The sequence below is a fragment of the Haliotis rubra genome, unplaced genomic scaffold (genome assembly GCF_003918875.1).
Source record: "Haliotis rubra isolate DU_JTF1 unplaced genomic scaffold, ASM391887v1 Scf112, whole genome shotgun sequence".
Lineage (NCBI taxonomy): Eukaryota > Metazoa > Mollusca > Gastropoda > Lepetellida > Haliotidae > Haliotis > Haliotis rubra.
Window position 1 is genome coordinate 371,239 of NW_025765026.1, and position 19,034 is coordinate 390,272.

General features: G+C 40.5%; 2 protein-coding genes across 2 annotated transcripts in view; one reads left to right on the top strand and one right to left on the bottom strand.

Annotated features, from left to right (window-relative positions):
• LOC124289436 (DNA mismatch repair protein Msh3-like) overlaps window positions 1-3,877 on the top strand; it is a 34,365-nt gene extending 30,488 nt beyond the window's left edge. The window contains exons 18-21 of the mRNA XM_046726055.1: window positions 1,282-1,468; window positions 2,125-2,239; window positions 3,027-3,192; window positions 3,443-3,877. Of these exons, the coding sequence (XP_046582011.1) occupies window positions 1,282-1,468; window positions 2,125-2,239; window positions 3,027-3,192; window positions 3,443-3,530 (556 nt within the window). The 3' untranslated portion in view covers window positions 3,531-3,877. The remainder of the gene's footprint in view (window positions 1-1,281; window positions 1,469-2,124; window positions 2,240-3,026; window positions 3,193-3,442) is intronic.
• A 1,136-nt stretch (window positions 3,878-5,013) lies between these two features.
• Window positions 5,014-15,022, bottom strand: LOC124289444 (epoxide hydrolase 4-like). Its single transcript, XM_046726065.1, is given in 7 exon segments — window positions 5,014-8,125; window positions 8,490-8,568; window positions 8,570-8,654; window positions 9,535-9,703; window positions 10,202-10,314; window positions 11,194-11,318; window positions 14,726-15,022. Coding segments are annotated over 7 exon segments (1,017 nt in total). The 5' UTR covers window positions 14,921-15,022; the 3' UTR covers window positions 5,014-7,874.
• Between the last annotated feature and the right edge of the window lie 4,012 nt (window positions 15,023-19,034).

A 19,034-nucleotide genomic window follows, 5' to 3' on the forward strand; every position in this document is an offset into this window, starting at 1 on the left:
AGTCTTTTTCCTGTCCATCGTCGACAGGTTTTAATCTTCAAAATGTTTCTACTTTTTATTGTATGGCTTGTTTTCGTCACGATATGGCTGCAATATTGCCGATGTGACGTTAAATATTCACTCACTCACTCATTGGACATGGGTCTAGAGTTGCAATGCTCTTTTGTGGCAATATCAGATCATCAAGGATTTGCATTGGGTTTTTGGACTTTTCAGCAAAGGTCTTTAAGTTCTATCACTTTGGGTTGGTTGGTTTGTTGTTTAACGCTACACTCAGCAATATTCCAGCTATATGGTGGTGGTCTGTAAATAATCGAGTCTGGACCAGACAATCCAGTGATCAAACTAATGATACACAGTTACAGGTAGGCTGTCAATGTGTGTGGAGATTGGTTATGGCCGACACATTATAGACTTTCTCAAGGCCGATCTACACAATTGGAATACAATGACATGTGTCAAGCAAGTGGTAGTGGCTATAATGTGATATCACAAAGAGATACAGAAAGACATCAAGGCATCAACACAGCACCCAATGTAACAGAATCAGGAGACAAAATGTGTGATACCTGCATAAACTTGGTCCATTTAGGTGATCTGTCTTATTCTTGCAGTGAAATATCTAACACTGGAATAACAGCTCTAGCACACTTGATGTATTACTACACCAACTTCTAAATGGCTTTGACACATTGAAAGAGTGCTCATGTATAAATCATATTTACAGACCGCCATACAATTAAAACTGAAGGTTATTGGTATAAATCGATATTTTACATTAAAACTTAAGGTTATTGCATGATTCCAGAGAATGATAAAAGATTGTACATCTGTTTACCCTAAAACATGCTCTGTGATACGGGGTAAAAGAAGGACATGTTGGCCTACCATGACTATATGTCTGTGTGGTCTATTCATGATAAACTGTTGCACTGTATCTGTATGGGCAATATTAAATTTTCATCAGTCCAGTGAGTGAGTGAGTTTGGTTTTACGGCGCTGTTAGCAATATTCCAGCTATATCATGGCAGGGGACACCATCATGGGCTTCACACATTGTACCCATTTGGGGAATCAAACCCGGGCCTTCAGCGTGACGAGCAAATGCTTTAACCACTACGCTACCCCACCGCCTGTCATCAGTCCAGACTTGTACCAGTACATACATGCACACGCAAGCACACGCAAGCATAACCACAAACACATACTCTGCTGATAATTTCACACACAATTTCTCCAAACCTCACCAACAAGTGACAAGACTTTTCTCCTATACCGTAGAATGGGTGCAGCCGATGAGATCTTCAAGGGGCGCAGCACCTTCATGGTGGAACTGGAGGAAGCGTCTGACATCATGGCCCACGCCACGGAGAGGTCTCTCGTCATCATGGACGAGCTTGGCAGAGGGACTTCCACCCATGATGGAGTGGCCATTGCCTATGCCACCCTCAACTTCTTTATCAAAGAAGTGCGTATATTATTGTTATTGATGTTTATAACTTTACAAATATTGTGCAAATGGTGACATATATGAGATTGTTTAAAAAGTAATATGTTTTAGTACACATTTATTTTAAAAAATGACAAATTCTTCAAATAACTGAAAGTGGCAAGCCATTTCTGGTGTTCAGGTATTTCTTGCTAAAACAGCATGGACCCATACTAGCTCACGCACTTGATCACTGAAGCAAAACGTTCAACATATGATAAAACATTTACTGACTTGGTTGTCTCTTTTGTCGGTGGACAGCAGTTTGTGGTACAAGGCGAGTAAATTTAATAACGTGTTGTTGGCATGTCATCAACACTTTTTCATGGGGCATTGCCCGTAACGTCAGCACTTCGACACTGTCAGGTTCATAGTCTGTATAGTTACATGATGTAACTAAACTGTTGCTGACATTCTGGACTTATTCAATCTCCTGATGTTGCCTTTTGGTTACAAACGTTTTTAGTCTTGAAACCTTTTTATGGGTAACAATTTCTTTATTGGTAAAGATGATAAAGATGAAGGAAGTAGCTCTGAGACTTTGATATCCATGAAAAGTTTCATCAAATATTTCCTACATCCTCCTTAATTCCACTTTGAGACTAATGACGATATTGTTTGTTATTGTTCCATAGGTGAGGAACTTGACGCTCTTCGTAACCCACTACCCTATGTTGTCGGAGTTCGAGAGCATGTATCCTGACATCGTTGGCAACTATCACATGTCCTTCCTGCTGCATGAAGATGATGGTGGGTACAGTGATACACCAATAGGGGTGGTTGGTTGGTTGGGTTGGCTTGTGTTGGGTTGGTTGGTTGGTTGGGTTGGCTTGTGTTGGGTTGTTGGTTGGTTGGCTTGTGTTCTGTTGTTGGTTGGGTTGTTGGTTGGTTGGTTGGTTGTTGGTTGGTTGTTGGCTGGTGTTGGGTTGGTTGGTTGGTTGGGTTGGCTTGTGTTGGGTTGTTGGTTGGTTGGCTTGTGTTCGGTTGTTGGTTGGTTGGGTTGTTGGTTGGTTGGTTGGGTTGGGTTGTTGGTTGGTTGGTTGGGTTGGCTTGTGTTGGGTTGTTGTTAACGCCACACTCAGCAATATTCCAGCTATATGGCGGCGGTCTGTAAATAATGGAGTCTGGACCAGACAATCCAGCGGTCAACATCATGAGCATCTATCTACACAATTGGGATATGATGACTTGTGTCAACCATGTCAACAAGCCTGACCACACGATCCCATTAGTCGCCTCTTACGACAAGCATGGGTTCCTGAACACCAATTCTAACCTGGATCTTCACGGGTACAGTAGGGGTGGTGGCAGTGATACACCAGTAGGGTTATATAAAGACAAACATTGCATGTTTACAAAAGTTGACACTGCTGATTGTGTATCATCTACGGCAACAAGTGGGCCTTTGCAAAAGCGGCTGAATACCTTGGACTGGACTCATTCAGTAAAAAAATAATGTGTTAAGATATAAAGGGAATATTGCTTCCTTTCTAAGTTGTATCATTCATTAAGTCCCCTGTGTGATTATTCCCTACAGATGAGGATGACGGTAATGTGATCACGTTCCTCTACCAACTGGTGCGTGGTGTCGCCGCCAAGAGCTATGGACTGAACGTGGCCAGGCTGGCAGACATAGCAACAGACGTCATCAAACTGGCCACTCAGAAGTCATCAGAGTTTGAACAGAATGTCCTCCACAAAAGGTTAGAACAGGTTACAGGCTCATCACTATCAGAGGACATTTCTATACGAGATTCTTGAGAATCAATATAATAATATGAACATTGTGTCTTCTCAATCTGAAGGCACAGATCACATGATGATTGATACATGTTCAGAATGCTGTGTGAAATAGCTACATTATTGTATTCATGGGATGTCAAATGGAAGTAATTGTTTCTTCAAATGTGTCCAGATCACCATTTTGAACTTTCACATGTTGTTTTATTTCAGAAACACAATGCAACTCTTACTCTCCTGCTTTGGAAACGAGTCTGACGTACTGCAAGCTGTGAAAACCCCTTGCAACACAGATGCTTGACATCAGATGGATTTATCAAAGCTGCAAACAAAATTCATATTCAAATTCCCAAACCTGCATACGGAATATGTTCAAGCATACAGCAGGCATTGACGGTTGTTCCATGTGCCTTTAACTGTCCTGGAAAGCAACAAGGCCATGATAATGACCTGGCCCAACCAGTTCAGTACATCCTCCATCACCTGGTGTATTTTCATCATTCTGATATGATAAATACCCTGGCCCCATTTGCTGCCATGGCTTGTTTTGCCCAATTTTGATACCCATGAAGATCCGGGTTAGAATAGGTCTTCAGCCGCCCATACTTGTTGTAAGAGGCGACTAACAGGATCAGGTGGTCAGGCTCACTGACTTGGTTCAAACAGGTCATTGTATCCCAATTGCGTAGATATATGCTCATGCTGTTGATCACTGGATTGTCTGGTCCAGAATCAATTATTTACAGACCACCGCCATATAGCGGGAATATTGCTGAGTGTGGCATTAAACAACAAACACACAAAATTATCCCAATTTGAAAGACACCCCAGATAGCATTCAGACGTTGGCCCAACGAATGCTATTGGGGACACTGCTAACACAAAGCCGTTCAATCATCCTACTCAGAGGGAGAAGTTAAGGATGGAGGTGGTGATGTCACTCTTTAATCTGTGGTAGTGAATAGGTCCAGGGTAGATATGTTAACAGCTTTGTGATAATATACCCTGTATACTCGAAGATGAGTACAGTGTGTCTGTGTGTCATTCTCTCTAACCACCTGACGAGAGAACAGTGGAGAGAAATAAGATAATGTACAGAATATATTTTGGATAACTAATATCTTGTTCTTTCTTGTATTTAATGCCAAACTGCTTCTGTGGCCTAGTGGGTAGAGTGTCTGCCCAGAAAGCAGGTCAGTGGTTCGATCCTCTGGCCATGTCAGACCAGATGTTGAAAGGTGATGCTTGTTGTTGCCCTGCCTGGTGCCTGCATTAATGGTGAGGGGTGAGGTGAAATTGGGTTCAGCGTCGTACTTGAGAATATTTCGCTCATATGACGACGTGCATGCGTGTGTATGTGTATGTGCAGCTTCTTGTACTAGCCCAGACTTAAGCTGGTTTTATAGTGCTAGCTCACTGAGATACCATGCCGCAGTGAAGCATTAATGCCCCACTCAGACACATTATACTGACTCCGTGCCGACCAGTCCTTGTTGTACCCATTAATGCCGAGCGCCAGGCAGGGACCAACAAGTACCATATTTTAACGTCTTTTGGTATGACGCGGCCGGGGATCGAATCCGTGACCTTCCGCTCTCCGGGCGGACGCTCTAACCACTACACCACGGAGGCGGTCGAAAAACAGCTGAAGTCAGCGCTGATACAAATAGCAACACATGCTCAAAAGGAAGCAAGTCTCGATTTCCCACAGGTTCTAAATCTCCCATCTCACTGGAACTCAGAACCCAGCTGGACTCCCTAATTAACACAAAACTCAAACAAGTGTTTTAAAACTACATTTATTATCTATTCAATCATAAACAATATGAGGACAACTTAAACCTATGTATAGTCTTCATACAAAATGATAAGTATGACTGAAAAGCAACAGTAAGCTTCTATGCTGATTACCGGTATATTGATTGTACAAAACAACAAAACTTTTGACACAACCACTTCTATAAACATCCAGACTTCAACTTAATTCCTGAGAACATAAATCAAAATTTGTTCCCAGAGGAATGATATATTAAAAGATGATCACAGACACCTGGATTTCCATTCATTAAGCAAGGACATATACAACCCTATGACAAGATGAAAACACAACCACATCAATATGTAATTAATATATGATCTGTAAAGAGTTAACAATCAAGAATGATTGGCAAATAACAAAAGGTATAAATGACTTTGGCCTGTATAGAAAAGCTTTAAAGCTACGTTGGGACTACACCACTCTAACAAGCAAGTAACCATTTAAACAGAATTTTTTCTAACTAGTGTTGTGCAAATAATTGATGGTGACATATTGAAATAAGTATCCAATATGATGAACACTTAAATTGACCGAGATCAACTCTGTGTACTGTTCACTATAGTTGCTGTAGGTAGACGGTCGTGATAATGGATCTTAAGAAACAAACCTGTGATATGAAGGAGCTTTACTCAATCAAAAACACAACACAACCTAACCATGAACTGAACACTTTCAAACAACCATAATGACATCAACATCACTTGGCAGGGGTGGAAATAACTTTAAAATTGCAAGTGTACTCCGGTACAGTGGCACACGTAAAATCACTTGACCTGATTATTTTTCCACTATACCGGCCATTTTCTTGTTGATTGTTTAAATAAACCACATAATTAACTTTCGAAATCAACTGGACACCGGTACAGTGTGATATACAAATTTGCTTGCCCGACAGAAAAAAACACTGGACTCAGACGTCGGGCAATGGGTTATTTCCACCCCTGCTTGGTAGAGAATATAGCTTGCTGACCGGTCAGTTGTCATATTGAATACGCAAATAAATAAAATAGTCTGCTGGCCTGCAGGCATGGAAAGCACAACACCACAAGGTCTTACATGACTTCACATCTTTTCTCAACATTGTTCATACTGGAATTCCCATACTGTGAGTCTGAAGGCCGTCACAACATGGATGATATTGTAAAGCACATATTTCTCTGAACCAAAGTCCTCTTTCCAGTAGTTGGAGGCAAGGGACAAGTTCATCCAGCTCATACAATCACATTTACTCATATCAACAGAAACCATATTTTGGAAGACAATAAGCCGTCCTTCAAGTTGACAGTTAGTCTCAGGACTACAAGACTAGAGAACCTATCAGACCTACGGCCCCCACAAAATGTGAAACAGCTGTATCATGGCCTAACATGAATATACCGATACCGTTGTGAATCATCACAGCCCCAACCATTCTCATTGTATGGCACTTATGTAATACTAACTATGATACACACCGGTTAATACAAAGCTGCTTCATGAACACAGTCAAAACAGAAATGAGTAATACAGGATAAATACAATGCCTTTTCTATTCTTACTGACGCCACACAGTGCTTTATCTTCCCCACCTTAACCAGACAGACAGTACTGGAACAGATACAAACGAAGCAGGCTTGTCAGTGCCTCAACACCCCAGAGTTATCTACCTTGGTCCGTTCTCCTGTCTTTTGCTGTAGGCAGCTGATGTAGCATGGACAGTGGTGCCAGAACAGTAAGGCATGGAGGCAGACGAGGTAAGGGTAGTCCTTTAAGGTGTAGAATCAGGTAACTATAGAAACACTGCATTCATTTCCACATGTTCTTCCCCAGTAGTGCCAGAAATGGATAATGTACTATCATAAGTGCCAGAGATGCTGAGGAAGCATTGCATAAGCATCAGGCAAGAATCCCTCCAGCCCCAAAAAGAACTGGGGGATATGGTGCTGGTCAAGCACTCTCAGATCAAAGCAGTGGTCTGAATATTAAGAAAACTTGGCAGGGCCATCATGCATGAGAATGCTCACATCTGGTGTGGCTTGTGGGACTCTGGAGGCAACAGGACAGCACACCAATAACCTTGAAGAATATCCGAGTGGAGCCAAAGTGATGTTAAGTGTCACTTCAGCGGTGACACCGTCAGAGACCAGAATGAACGGACACTGATGGTGTTGTGTGGACACTTGAGATATTGGTGCAGTCCTCGTGATAGGGCACAGAGCTTGTTCCTGGTCACACATGTCACATAAAACCGCATTTAGGTCTCAAGCTGGGGGGCCAAACTTTTGGTTTGCCCAGAAATGGCGAAAAGGTCTGGTGCTAAGGCCAAACAGTACCTTGAGCAACCTGGAAAAACAGTAATGAGAGCAGGGAGGTAAATCAAAGGTGTTCGGTTAAGGTGGGGAAGCTAAAGCACTGTGTAAGGGTGAGGTAAGTTTAACATAATGAACTGGGTGCCGTTGTACAAAACAACCTTAGCGCTAAGGCTACCTTAAGTCTATGTTAAAGTATGGGAGTTACGGTCAACCCTGGTCTTTCAAAAAGTACATCTACTGATTTAGATTTCTTCATCAAACATGTATATCTGTATAAGGAATATATATTCTGCATGGTAGTGAATACTGGGGCAATGGCCCTTCCCAGTCATGGGCTACCAGCAACACAGGATCTGATTCCTGGAGATCTGAAGCAGGTGGAGTGCAATATGGCCTCATACATATCGTATAATACAATACAAAACAAGAGTATAAAAATACAACTGTGCATCTGAATATCTATACCTGCAGATATTATCATTGTATATCAATAATATGTCACACATTTTCTACCATGTACCTCAGCATCACATCTTTACTTCAGAAAATCTTTCATGTGTTTATTAACTTCTTCTGGAGTGTCCATCATGACCCAGTGGCTAGCCTCCTCTATGTATTTAACGGAGTGATTCTCTACGATGGAATTAGCAGCAGCAGCAAGGCCAGTCTCCAAGGCCACGTCCTTGCAGCCCCAGATGGTCAGCACCGGGCAGGAGATCCTCGGCAGCTTTTTGGCACCGAACCGAGTTGTAGCTCGATAGTAATTAATGGCACATGTTGCAGCACCTGGAAATACGGGGCATGTGTTGATATAGGGTATACAGTGTTAAACGAATATATGGAAACTGCACAAGTTAATAATAATGGTAACCAAAGTTATCCACTGTCTAACAAACTCACTAACATTCTATTGGACCTGGATGCCATTGTACAAAACAACCTTAGCGCTAAGACAGTCGTAAGTCTATGTTAAAGTATGGGACTTATGATCACCTAAGTGCTAAGGTTGTTTTGTACAATGGCACCCAGGGATACAGCCATTTCTATGGCCTTGGAACGAACTCCTCTTCTTACTGTCAAAACACAATTCCAACAGGTGTCCTTCTAATACAATTGTATTATGGAGTATACAACCCTACACAGTAATTACCTGGTCTAGAGAAAGCATATTTGTAGGCTTCTACATCGTCAGGGCTACAGTTCCCAGTGGTGACACCACCCTGACGCCCCCGTGAAGATTCTTTCCAGGGATTTCATGTCATTTACTTTCAGCATCAACTCAGGGAGAAATGGAACTTGGAAGAAGAACATGTACCTGAAACACAACATGAAGATAAATGATCATAAGACCACATACTTCAGCTAAAGTAATTAGTAAATGTAAAATATATTGTACTAAATATCAAAAACTAGAATATATTTTCACTCACAACAAGATATGTTCCCCCTCCCTTCCCCTCCTCCTTTGGTTGACAAATAAATTCGAGTTGTTTCAGCAAATGACTTTGCAAATCTCACAAACACTTATAACAAAAACATACATGTTCAGATTTTGAATCTATGGCATGCTGTCTGGCTGAAATAGGAAGGTAATGACATTTGAAATCACAAAATCTGTTAATATGTTTCACTCATGCTTTATTTATTTATTAGTTCAAGTTGTTACTATAAATGATTTTGCTCCAACACTAGCTACCACCTCATAATACATCGTGGAATTTTATGTCTTCTTTCTGAATGTAATCAGGTCATATATTTGACAAAGTTCGAAAATAGGGTTACTTGCGTTAATTTCATGATGCATTTTAGGCAAGGCTTTATGCATTCGCATTAATTTGGTGATGTGATACAGTAATTTGAGGAATTTCTGAATTTCTGAACACAAACAGCAAAGAGGTTTCAAAGGAGTTGTTAAAATTATGCCTAGTTTCACCTTATTTCATGGTATATATATCTAAAATATATTCCTAAACTCATCCAAATGTTCCCAATTCAACCAGTATCTTCCTATGGTCGTGAAGTTGGAAGTCTAATCATGCTTATGGGAGAACCCTCTGTGGTCACACCTGTCTACAGTTACCATGGTTACCATTGGCAGATAAAAGATACTTATTTGTGTATCATGTCCCGAGAGTATGATGAGCTGATTCTCAGGGTACAGATGTTATAGAAGAAACTAAAGATATTTTTGGTACCAAGATTTCCTGAACTGCGTCCAACTCTTATGCATGAAGCTTCGGAAGATGCCTGGATGGGGGCAGTTCATCACGATCAGCTTGTCGACCAGTTCTGGGTGGAAGGCAGTGAATGACCAGGCAATGGCGCCGCCCCAGTCATGAGAAACCAGCACACAGGACCTGTAGCCTGAGGAAACAGAAGCAGCTGGAGTGTCCTGGAGAATCATGTTTAGACTCCATAAAACACACAAGAAGCATAAAACTACTTCTATGTAAATATTTACCTTTTGATCACGCTTATTCATATTTCATTGACACAGTATACCAAGAGAGTGTATTTTCTCTGTGTAAACTGATAGTTGACTTATCAGGGAAATAGAGACCCTCCATTTGTGTAAAAAGTTGGAAAAACTCATGATGGATGTTCACTAACTTCTCATAAACATCATTCCAACTAGAGCCCGATTTCTGACATCAAATTGTTTGTTTGCTTGTTGTGTAACGATGGAACTCAGAAATATGACAGTGGTTTGCAAATAACTGATTTTGGACCAGACAATCCAGTGAGTGACTTCATGTGCAATGATCTACAAAAATATGATGACATGCATCAACTATACCGAGCCTGACCACCCAGTCCCGTCAGTCACCACTTAGGACTATCACTTCCAAATTTTGATGTTACCTAGAGCTGGGATGAGTTGTTTCAGATCGCCCACCATCTTGGACATCTGGTAATTGTCAACACCGGACGGCTTGTCAGAGTCACCATAGCCTCTCAGATCAATGGCCACAACCCTGGGTTAAAACAACACAGGTATTAAAATTAATCAAAATAGAGGAAAAACAAAGGTCATAGGTATTGTATCAGAACGTGATTTATTCATGATTGCAAAATCAGAACTTTGACATAATGTGTATATCTTTCTGGTAAGACAAGCGATACCGTTTGTTTGTTACTCTCTGATGGATGGAGATTGGCAAGTGAGTGAGTTTAGTTTTACGCCACACTCAGCAATATTCCAGCTATATGGCAGCAGTCTGTAAATAATCAAGTCTGGACCAGACAATCCAGTGGTCAACATCATGACCATCGTTCTTTGAAACTGGGATTCGATGACCTGTGTCAACCAAGTCAGCGAGCCTGACCACCCAATCCCAAGGATACGACAAGCTTTCGTTACTGAAGACCAATTCTAACCTGGATCTTCACGGGCCCTGGAGATTGGTGACTTCATGAAAGCTGGTTGCATTCGGACTGTTGGTGACTTTCTGATCATCTGAGTGACTTTCTGATGTGGTGGGTAACTTTATGATGGGGTTGGGGTGGGCGACTTTCAGATGGGGTGGGTAACTTTATGATCAGGTGAGTGATGTTTAGATGGGGTGAGTAACTTTCTTATGGGTTGGATGACTTTCTGAAATGTACTTTCCTGTTGGTAGCCAGGTGTATCTGATTGGATGGGTAATTTATTTCCTGGGCAGGTAATCTTTTGACTGATTACTGCAAGGTTGAAGCAGGTAACATTCTGATACATATTGAAACTGGTCTTTGAACTTAATGCGTGAGGACCTACCGGTACCTGGCAAACACAGTAACAGAATGAGAGCAAGCCTGGGATTTGGACACCCAATCATATATTTATGGCAAAGCCAAAGAAATACAACTCCGGTCACCTGTAATCCTTCTTGAACTCACGCAGCTGGTATCGCCATGAGTACCAGAACTCTGGAAACCCATGCACAAACAGCATCAACGGTTTGGTCTCGTCTCCCTGGGCAACATAGTGGATCCTAACATCCTGAAATAAGAAAAAAGAATAGTTTAACAGTGGAACAGGGACACCTGACTGAGACTTGCATCAGTTGATGAACATCAGATGAACATAGATTTTTTATATGATTGGCCAAACAGTCCATCATGTCACTGACCATGAAAAGTCAAACTCATTAATATTGCATGAATCTGCCAATATGCTCAAGGCAAACCTGGATTTGACAGGGCATACTCCCAATCAAATATCCAGTGTCTGCTTGTTTCATTCTTCCTGCAGAACAATGCCAAGTTCTTGAGAGCAGTCGGCGGTTGTTGGTGACGAATGTTCCGTGCAAGGATATCCCAGACATGCTCACTGGATAACAAGTCTGGACTGACTACCTAGGACTGCAACAATATTTGAATTTATTCCAGTTGCTGATTCTGAAGTAAACGTTCAAAAAAATCAGAATCTGACACCATAGTAACATGTGATCATGATTTCTGTGAGCTAACCATTATCACTAATTTGAGAGATGTACTTTGATTCAATATTTGAATTGTCACACTTGATATTTCATAAACGCTTTTGTCTATCGACAGTGATTTTAATTACTGACTGTGAAACATTAACAGCTCATGCCACAGTACTCTGTGTTCTTTCAGCTTCCAACATGCCAACTGCATGTAGCCATTCCTGGTGTGACACATGCCACAATTGGCATGTTTGCACTAAATTAAAGGATGGAATAATTATTTTCGAAATCCAAATACAATCACATATCTTGGTTCCCAAATAATATCATCCAAACCCGGAATATCCCCTACATTTTTAGTAGTACAAGTAGGGCTGTGTATTGCCCCAAATTTCATATTGCGATATATTGCAAAACACTCTTCTGTATTGTGATACGTACTGCAATATACAGTCAAATCCCGATGATTACGGAAATCACTGTCTGTGCTAATCAGACTGGAACTGATAAGGTGCCCTAATACCGGTGACATGGAAATCATTACGATAAACAAATGCTTGTCCCAATGAGATGAGGAATTAGGACTGGATCATCTTTTTTTCTACCCTCATAGACATACCTATGTCTGAATACATCGATAAAGTGATTTCGAATTTATTACTTTGTCCCCAGCGGACATGGAAATCATTAGATAAACATGCTTAGGGCGGAGGGAATTGACTGTATCTTGAAAGAACACCTATGTTATTGAGATCTGTCCACTTTGTCTTGAAAGAACAGTATCTCCACTTTTACCTTCCTTCAATTGAATCACAGTATATGCGAATAACCATTGTGCATTGTATAGCTTCTTTCAAAGCAAGAAAAAGGAAAAACCAGGACATTCTTCTGTGTATATTTTAATTTTAAAACAGCAGGGATTGACACTCACTAAATATTTTAACTAGTCCTCCGGGCTAGTGGATTTTGTATGTCACTAGTCCTATCCAAATATAACAAGCCCTACACTTTACTATAAAAAACTTTCAACAAGTCTTTCTTTTAATGGTAACTGCTCTCCAAAGGAAAGTTAACACAGATAAGTGTATGATTTCTCATTTAATATATATGACAAATTCAACTGAAACTAGCTTACATCATGTCCTACATCAACCCACCCATACTAAACTAACGGACAAAAGAAACGATACTATTTCAAAATCACTGATATTACAAAACGACAAACCACCATTGTGTAAAGGGAAGAGAATTTTGATAGCAGGTGTACTCCCGCTATTTTAATCCATTTGAAAGATGTCATAATATCCTCTTACCTGTTTCTTTCACATTTTCATTTTTATGTAATCCGAATATTATTATCTAAAGATTAATTAAATAATATGTGTGATCGCCTATTTCCCGATAACCGTGGCTTTTCGCCCGGTAACATGACACAACATTGGGAAATGCCTCCGTTTTCAAAGTTCCGTATGAAAGACACTCGAAAAGATTAATTTGATGGCGGGTATCGTTCCAATGCTCTTATCATCAATAATATCACAATAACCTTACCAGGAGTATTTTCGTAGTTGTAAGAAGCTATTTTATTGGATAAAGATTGGTTCCTAATGACATCGATTCTTTGCTCCTTGACAATTTTTAAGTGGATCCGTTGCCAATCATTTGGAAAGACTTCCGCCCAATCCCCACCACCCATATTACCTGAATATACATGTATACATATCTTTTTCCTCACTATTATACAGAGGGTATACGGGCGGAAGTCTTTCCTGCTGTGCTGAATGGATTAAAATTGAACAAACAATTCTTTGTCTGTATACCGGTACATCATAAACGTATCGCGATACGTAATTGTAACAATGTCGTATTGCAGTTTACACGTATACCGGTAATACCGTGCAGCCCTAAGTATAAGCATCATTAGGAAACAGAACTAACTTTGAAACTGTGCCGGACGAGCCTACAATGATTGGGTTTTTTTCATGCTTAGGTAAGGGACCGTTCATAATTAATGGCATGGGGATGAGACACCACCCGCCTGATGATGTTTACCACATGACCGCCTGCATGCATATCATGTACAAAATCAATTACCCCCCTCGACCTTCCCATAATTTTAAGCATTATTTTTAATATTTTATGTACAAAATTGCTGACACCCCACCACCACCATCAGTACATGTGTACATAATTGCTGACCAGCCAACCCCCCTATTTCCCCAGAACAAAATAGGTGACCCCCCAGAAATTATGAACGGTCCCTAACACATCTGTAGATCTTCAGGTAACACTCCTTATATATCTCTCCATTGAAAATACAGAACTTTGAATGTCTATTTCCATTCTACAACAAATTTCCACTAACTCTTTGGTGTCAGAAAGGCAATGAGTTAAAATACACTGCCTGAGAGTGAAAAAACAACTTTTCCAGAAATTATTCATGCCTCACTGTGTGTTCATGTAACCTGGTAACTATGGTAACGTAACTTGGTCATCTTGGCAGAATAGTTTAATATGGAAATGCTAGTGGAAATTTGTGTTGCTTATCTGTTTTGGTTGGGTTTTTTTCGCTTATGTATGCTAGCTGTTAATGATTATTGTCATAATAGTAGGTTAGATTGTAGAAAAGATTTCCAAATGACTCAGCAAAAGTGACTGCAACTCTGTCCTAGCTTTTAGTCCAAAGTCAAAAATATAGGACGACCTGTCAAAAGTCTCAGCAAAAGTGACTGCGACTCTGTCTTAGCTTTCTTCAGTCCAAAGTCCAAAATATAGGACGACCTGTCTCACCTGTCGCGACAGCACAAGGTGTCAAGAATAATTTGTACGATTGTGACCACTTACCCCACTTTGTGCAACTTACTGTCATACTATCTAACCTGACCGTAAATGTGTAAAATAAATCTGAAACCTCTGCATCATTCAGCACAAATAATTAATCAAAAGTCCCGCGTTGACATACGGTTTGTTCACTCACCTCCAAGTGCACGTAGCCATGTGTTCCCAAGTCCGGGTCGTTTAGAACTGATGGCATCACATCTCGTTTCTTGCGGGAGAAAAATGCGATAGGGTGTTTCACAAAACCCAGAGTTAAAGTGAACAAAACGAATGTCGAATAGAAACAACCGAGACCGAAAGAGATCCACCTGACGAGAATACCTTCGATCGCCATACTTCCTGGTTGGGAGAGTCAAAAGTGTGACGGGAATGAATAGAAACGAAATTCAGCACGACTTTTGTTCAGTACTGCGCGGACTTTGACCCACGTGGTCAAAGTATGAGATTCTAACGATTTGATTGGATAACCGATGACCTCTCAGTTAGGTCACGTTACTACTTGTTCATTCATAACAAACACGTGAATTCATTCATTCTACAACTTAGATGCATTGTGGGAATGTAAACATTGCGAACGTTATCGTGTCGCTGTTTAATTGTGAGTCGGACTGAGACATTATATCAGTGGCAAAACATAAACGCAATGTTTCCACCAGTTATATTAGCCGAGTGAAGCAGTTGCAAACCAAGAAACGGTGTTCTACGGAGTAGTTTACTGTAGGAGGCTGTATGAGAGGCGATGACAACTGACATGCATCGTGACGTCGGTTACCAGGGAACAGACGAGAATGGCGTAGTGACGTCATTACAGTGTGACGTCATGCAAAAGTGTTCTACAGAACAAAATTCTTCCGCAACCTCTTTATGAAACCGGTTGCGGTTTGAAACCATAACAATAACAAAAATACGCTATTTTGTCAATTCAATGCATGTAAGACGTGGGTAATAATCTCTATGTATGTCATTGATAACGTTGTACATAGTATATTGATGTGGTGATTTCATAGATAGATAGCTATACTGTAAAGCGAACAATGTCTCTTTGAAACAACGCAAAGATAAGGTGGCTGTTAATATGTTTTGGTGCAATACATTTCAGTTGTTTCTAGTGCTAACTCATGCCATGAACGGCACATATATGCCACTCAAAAGAGCCAGTCCACTGACACTCATCGCAGTGTTATTGTTTATATTCCCCTTCAGAAACAGCTGTTTTGCGGCGATATTGTCCTTTATCTGATAGAACCTGGGGTTTTATAGACCTAGAGTTACACAGGCTCTTCCCAAAGTATAGAACTCGATTCTAATCTTATTATTGTGCTTATTAATTGTGGATGTGTTTAACAACTTCATTATTAATTATCATATGCATCTTAATATATACATAGAATATATTCTGTTTTCATCAGATCTGTGACAAGCTACTGCATTCCCTTTAAAGTAAATGAAGCAACGATACAACTGGACCATTAATTTTACTGATGATTGCAATTGGGTTGCTGATTCACATATACATTCTAGTTTATATATGTTTTCATTCGAAACGCGTAACGGCGGAAACTCGGATTATGGATTCACCCAAAGAGTTGAGCTTGATAAGATTAATGTCAAAACGGATAAGCCACTGTCATATAAATGACTCATATTTATAGTCAGACCTATAAGATTATATTTATTTATTTCTGTTATCAAGATGACTGACAGTGTACTCAATAATATTGCTATAGACCCACAGCACACGCAATGTTTGGTGGCATGAATTATCCATGTAATTGGAGAAACAGTTTAATTTTCTTTGCTGTTAGTCTTTGCTTAAATATAAAGTAATGTTATATACATCATCAAAGTTTTCAAATGTAACAATTTCGATCAAAGATGTCACAGTTTGAGACTTGGTGACCTGTCTAAGATACACGTTTATTTGAGCTGAGTAACGCTCACATACAAGCAATACATGGAATTCAACTTCATAACAGACCCACTGAACTCACACTCATCTCTCAGAGACGTTCAGAGCATGGGAGCATCAACTGCAAGTTTAAATCTACTACATCTTAAACGAGTCATACCTAATCTCCGCTCCACTGGGGTATTGGGTTCAAGATATCTCAAGCTCTCTGCGTTGAATAGGGTTTTAAGGTGCTTATAGTGGAATGAATCAGATATACAGTTGATAAAACTAGACAGTGGTTGGTGAAGGTTATCAAATAATCTTTGTTTAAAAAGGTGAATTAATATAATAATACTGCCAATATATATCCAGATCCTCGTTTTCAGTAAATGTATTTGATTTGAATAGCCCATGTGGTACGACCAGAGCCATTAAGTGATTTGAGCCTTAAATCCCATTGGCGAGTCAGTCTGTGATCATCCAAATGCAACAGCCTGCACAAATACCTGACATATAGCCCTTGTGGTATACACGAGATGGTCTCTACCACATATTCCCCAAACCGTAGCATTGTATGTTGTTTGACCCATTCTGGGAAACCATTTGGACATTTTTGCTCTACATCTTCTGAGAAGCAGTACTTTACAATATGTAGTGTCTCATACCTCTGCACCATAGCAAACCATAGGGCAAAATGGTGACATCAAATATATTGAATAAATCTTGACAGGGCCATTTCAAACTTTCTTTTGATAGCTGTACAATGTCATGATAAGTTTGTTACTCTGCACAGCAATAGTTAGCGCCCAAGTCCAAACAAGTTGATAGCTATAAAACGACACAGTTTCAATATATACACCATCGATCATATTTCGATTTTCACAATGTTCGAGAGGCCTGCCACATCCGAATATCAGCCCCAGTTTTCTTAAAATTTACCTTCATGTCTGTGACTTGCAAAAATGCTCTCTCTCTCTCTCTCTCTCTCTCTCTCTCTCTCTCTCTCTCTCTCTCTCTCTCTCTCTCTCTCTCTCTCTCTCTCTCTACATCTCTCTCTCTCTCTCTCTCTCTCTCTCTCTCTCTCTCTCTCTCTCTCTCTCTCTCTCTCTTTCCGCAGGACATGAAGTCGCCTCGGACATGGAAAGACATCCGTTGAACGCGCTGATGCAACCGACTCAGTTATCTGCCATTATTGACACAGAAAAACGTTTGTGGCCTTATTCCATTTCGGGATGTCGAAAAATAGACGTTAACATGGTTTGGATAGCCAACTGGTGCGACGGAATCACTTCCGGATTATTTATATAAGAAATCACAACAGAAATTACAAAGAAACGGAAAATCCCCTTAACATTTCACATTGTTTTATCTTCAGGTTGGTTGGTTGTATATCGGACTGGGCTGAGGGGTTGGAATAACTTTTCGTAATGTCGTTCTCTAAGCCAGTGATTAACAGTTTCGTGCATTAGCCATAACTGAGAGAAATACGTATGGTGTAGAGGCCTACATTAGCGATAGTAGAAATAGTATTTGCAGATTATAAGAATTAAATGCAACAAACATGGTCCGGTTCATCCTGGATCAGACAGGCTGATTAGGTCCAAAGCCCGTAATTGCCTCCTGTTACACGCAGCCATGTAAGGACGAAGGGGCCGTTTCCCAGGAAGGGCTGCCTTGTTGAATCTACCAATAACATTTTGGCCAGAGTGACAAAATGGTTTGTACCTGGCAGCAAACCCGGATACTCTCCCAAAGTCGGTCAACTGATTGGGAGGTGCAAACCTAAGGCACTCTTTGTAGAGTCGGCCCGTTGAACAAAGAGATCGTACTACGTAGCGCTGACCTTAAGTCTCTTTTTAGAGCGGGCCTTGGTACGCTACGGTCTCTTTGTAGAGCGGGACCTTGGAACTTGGGTCTCATTTTTGCCATCTTTCTCCTGACTCTGGACGACCATAGTGAGAAATGTCGAAAGTTTGGAGTCATAAAGAAAATGCAGTGATTAAAATGATTTCATTGGGTTTATAACACACGACAACGTCAGGTTATTGGCCAGCATGCGTATGAGGCTGCATACGGACCAGTACCAGAGAATTATCATTTTCCATGTCGCCCTCTACATATTCTGGGTCGTACCATATGGATCTGTGAGACAAAACTACAAGTATGGGGAAATAATCAGAGAATGGAACCAAACCATCATGTCACCTAAGGTGCTGTGTTTGTGCCACCTTTAGACATCTACTGACAAGGTGTTGGTCATTTTCACGAAATACATTGCACGAACTACAGTACATGTTTTACATTTTGAAACAAAACCACACACATAGGGTTTCTTGTGAGATGTGACTGGTCCTGGGCAGCACAGAGAGAGGCTTCTGATACACTTCATCCAAGCATACTGCACATTAACTCCAGTCTTTTGTCAGTTTCCTTTAAAAATCTTAGCCTAAGTAGTAGTAGTAGTAGTAGTAGTAGTAGTAGTAGTAGTAGTAGTAGTAGTAGTAGTAGTAGTAGTAGTAGTAGTAGTAGTAGTAGTAGTGGTAGTGGTAGCAGTAGT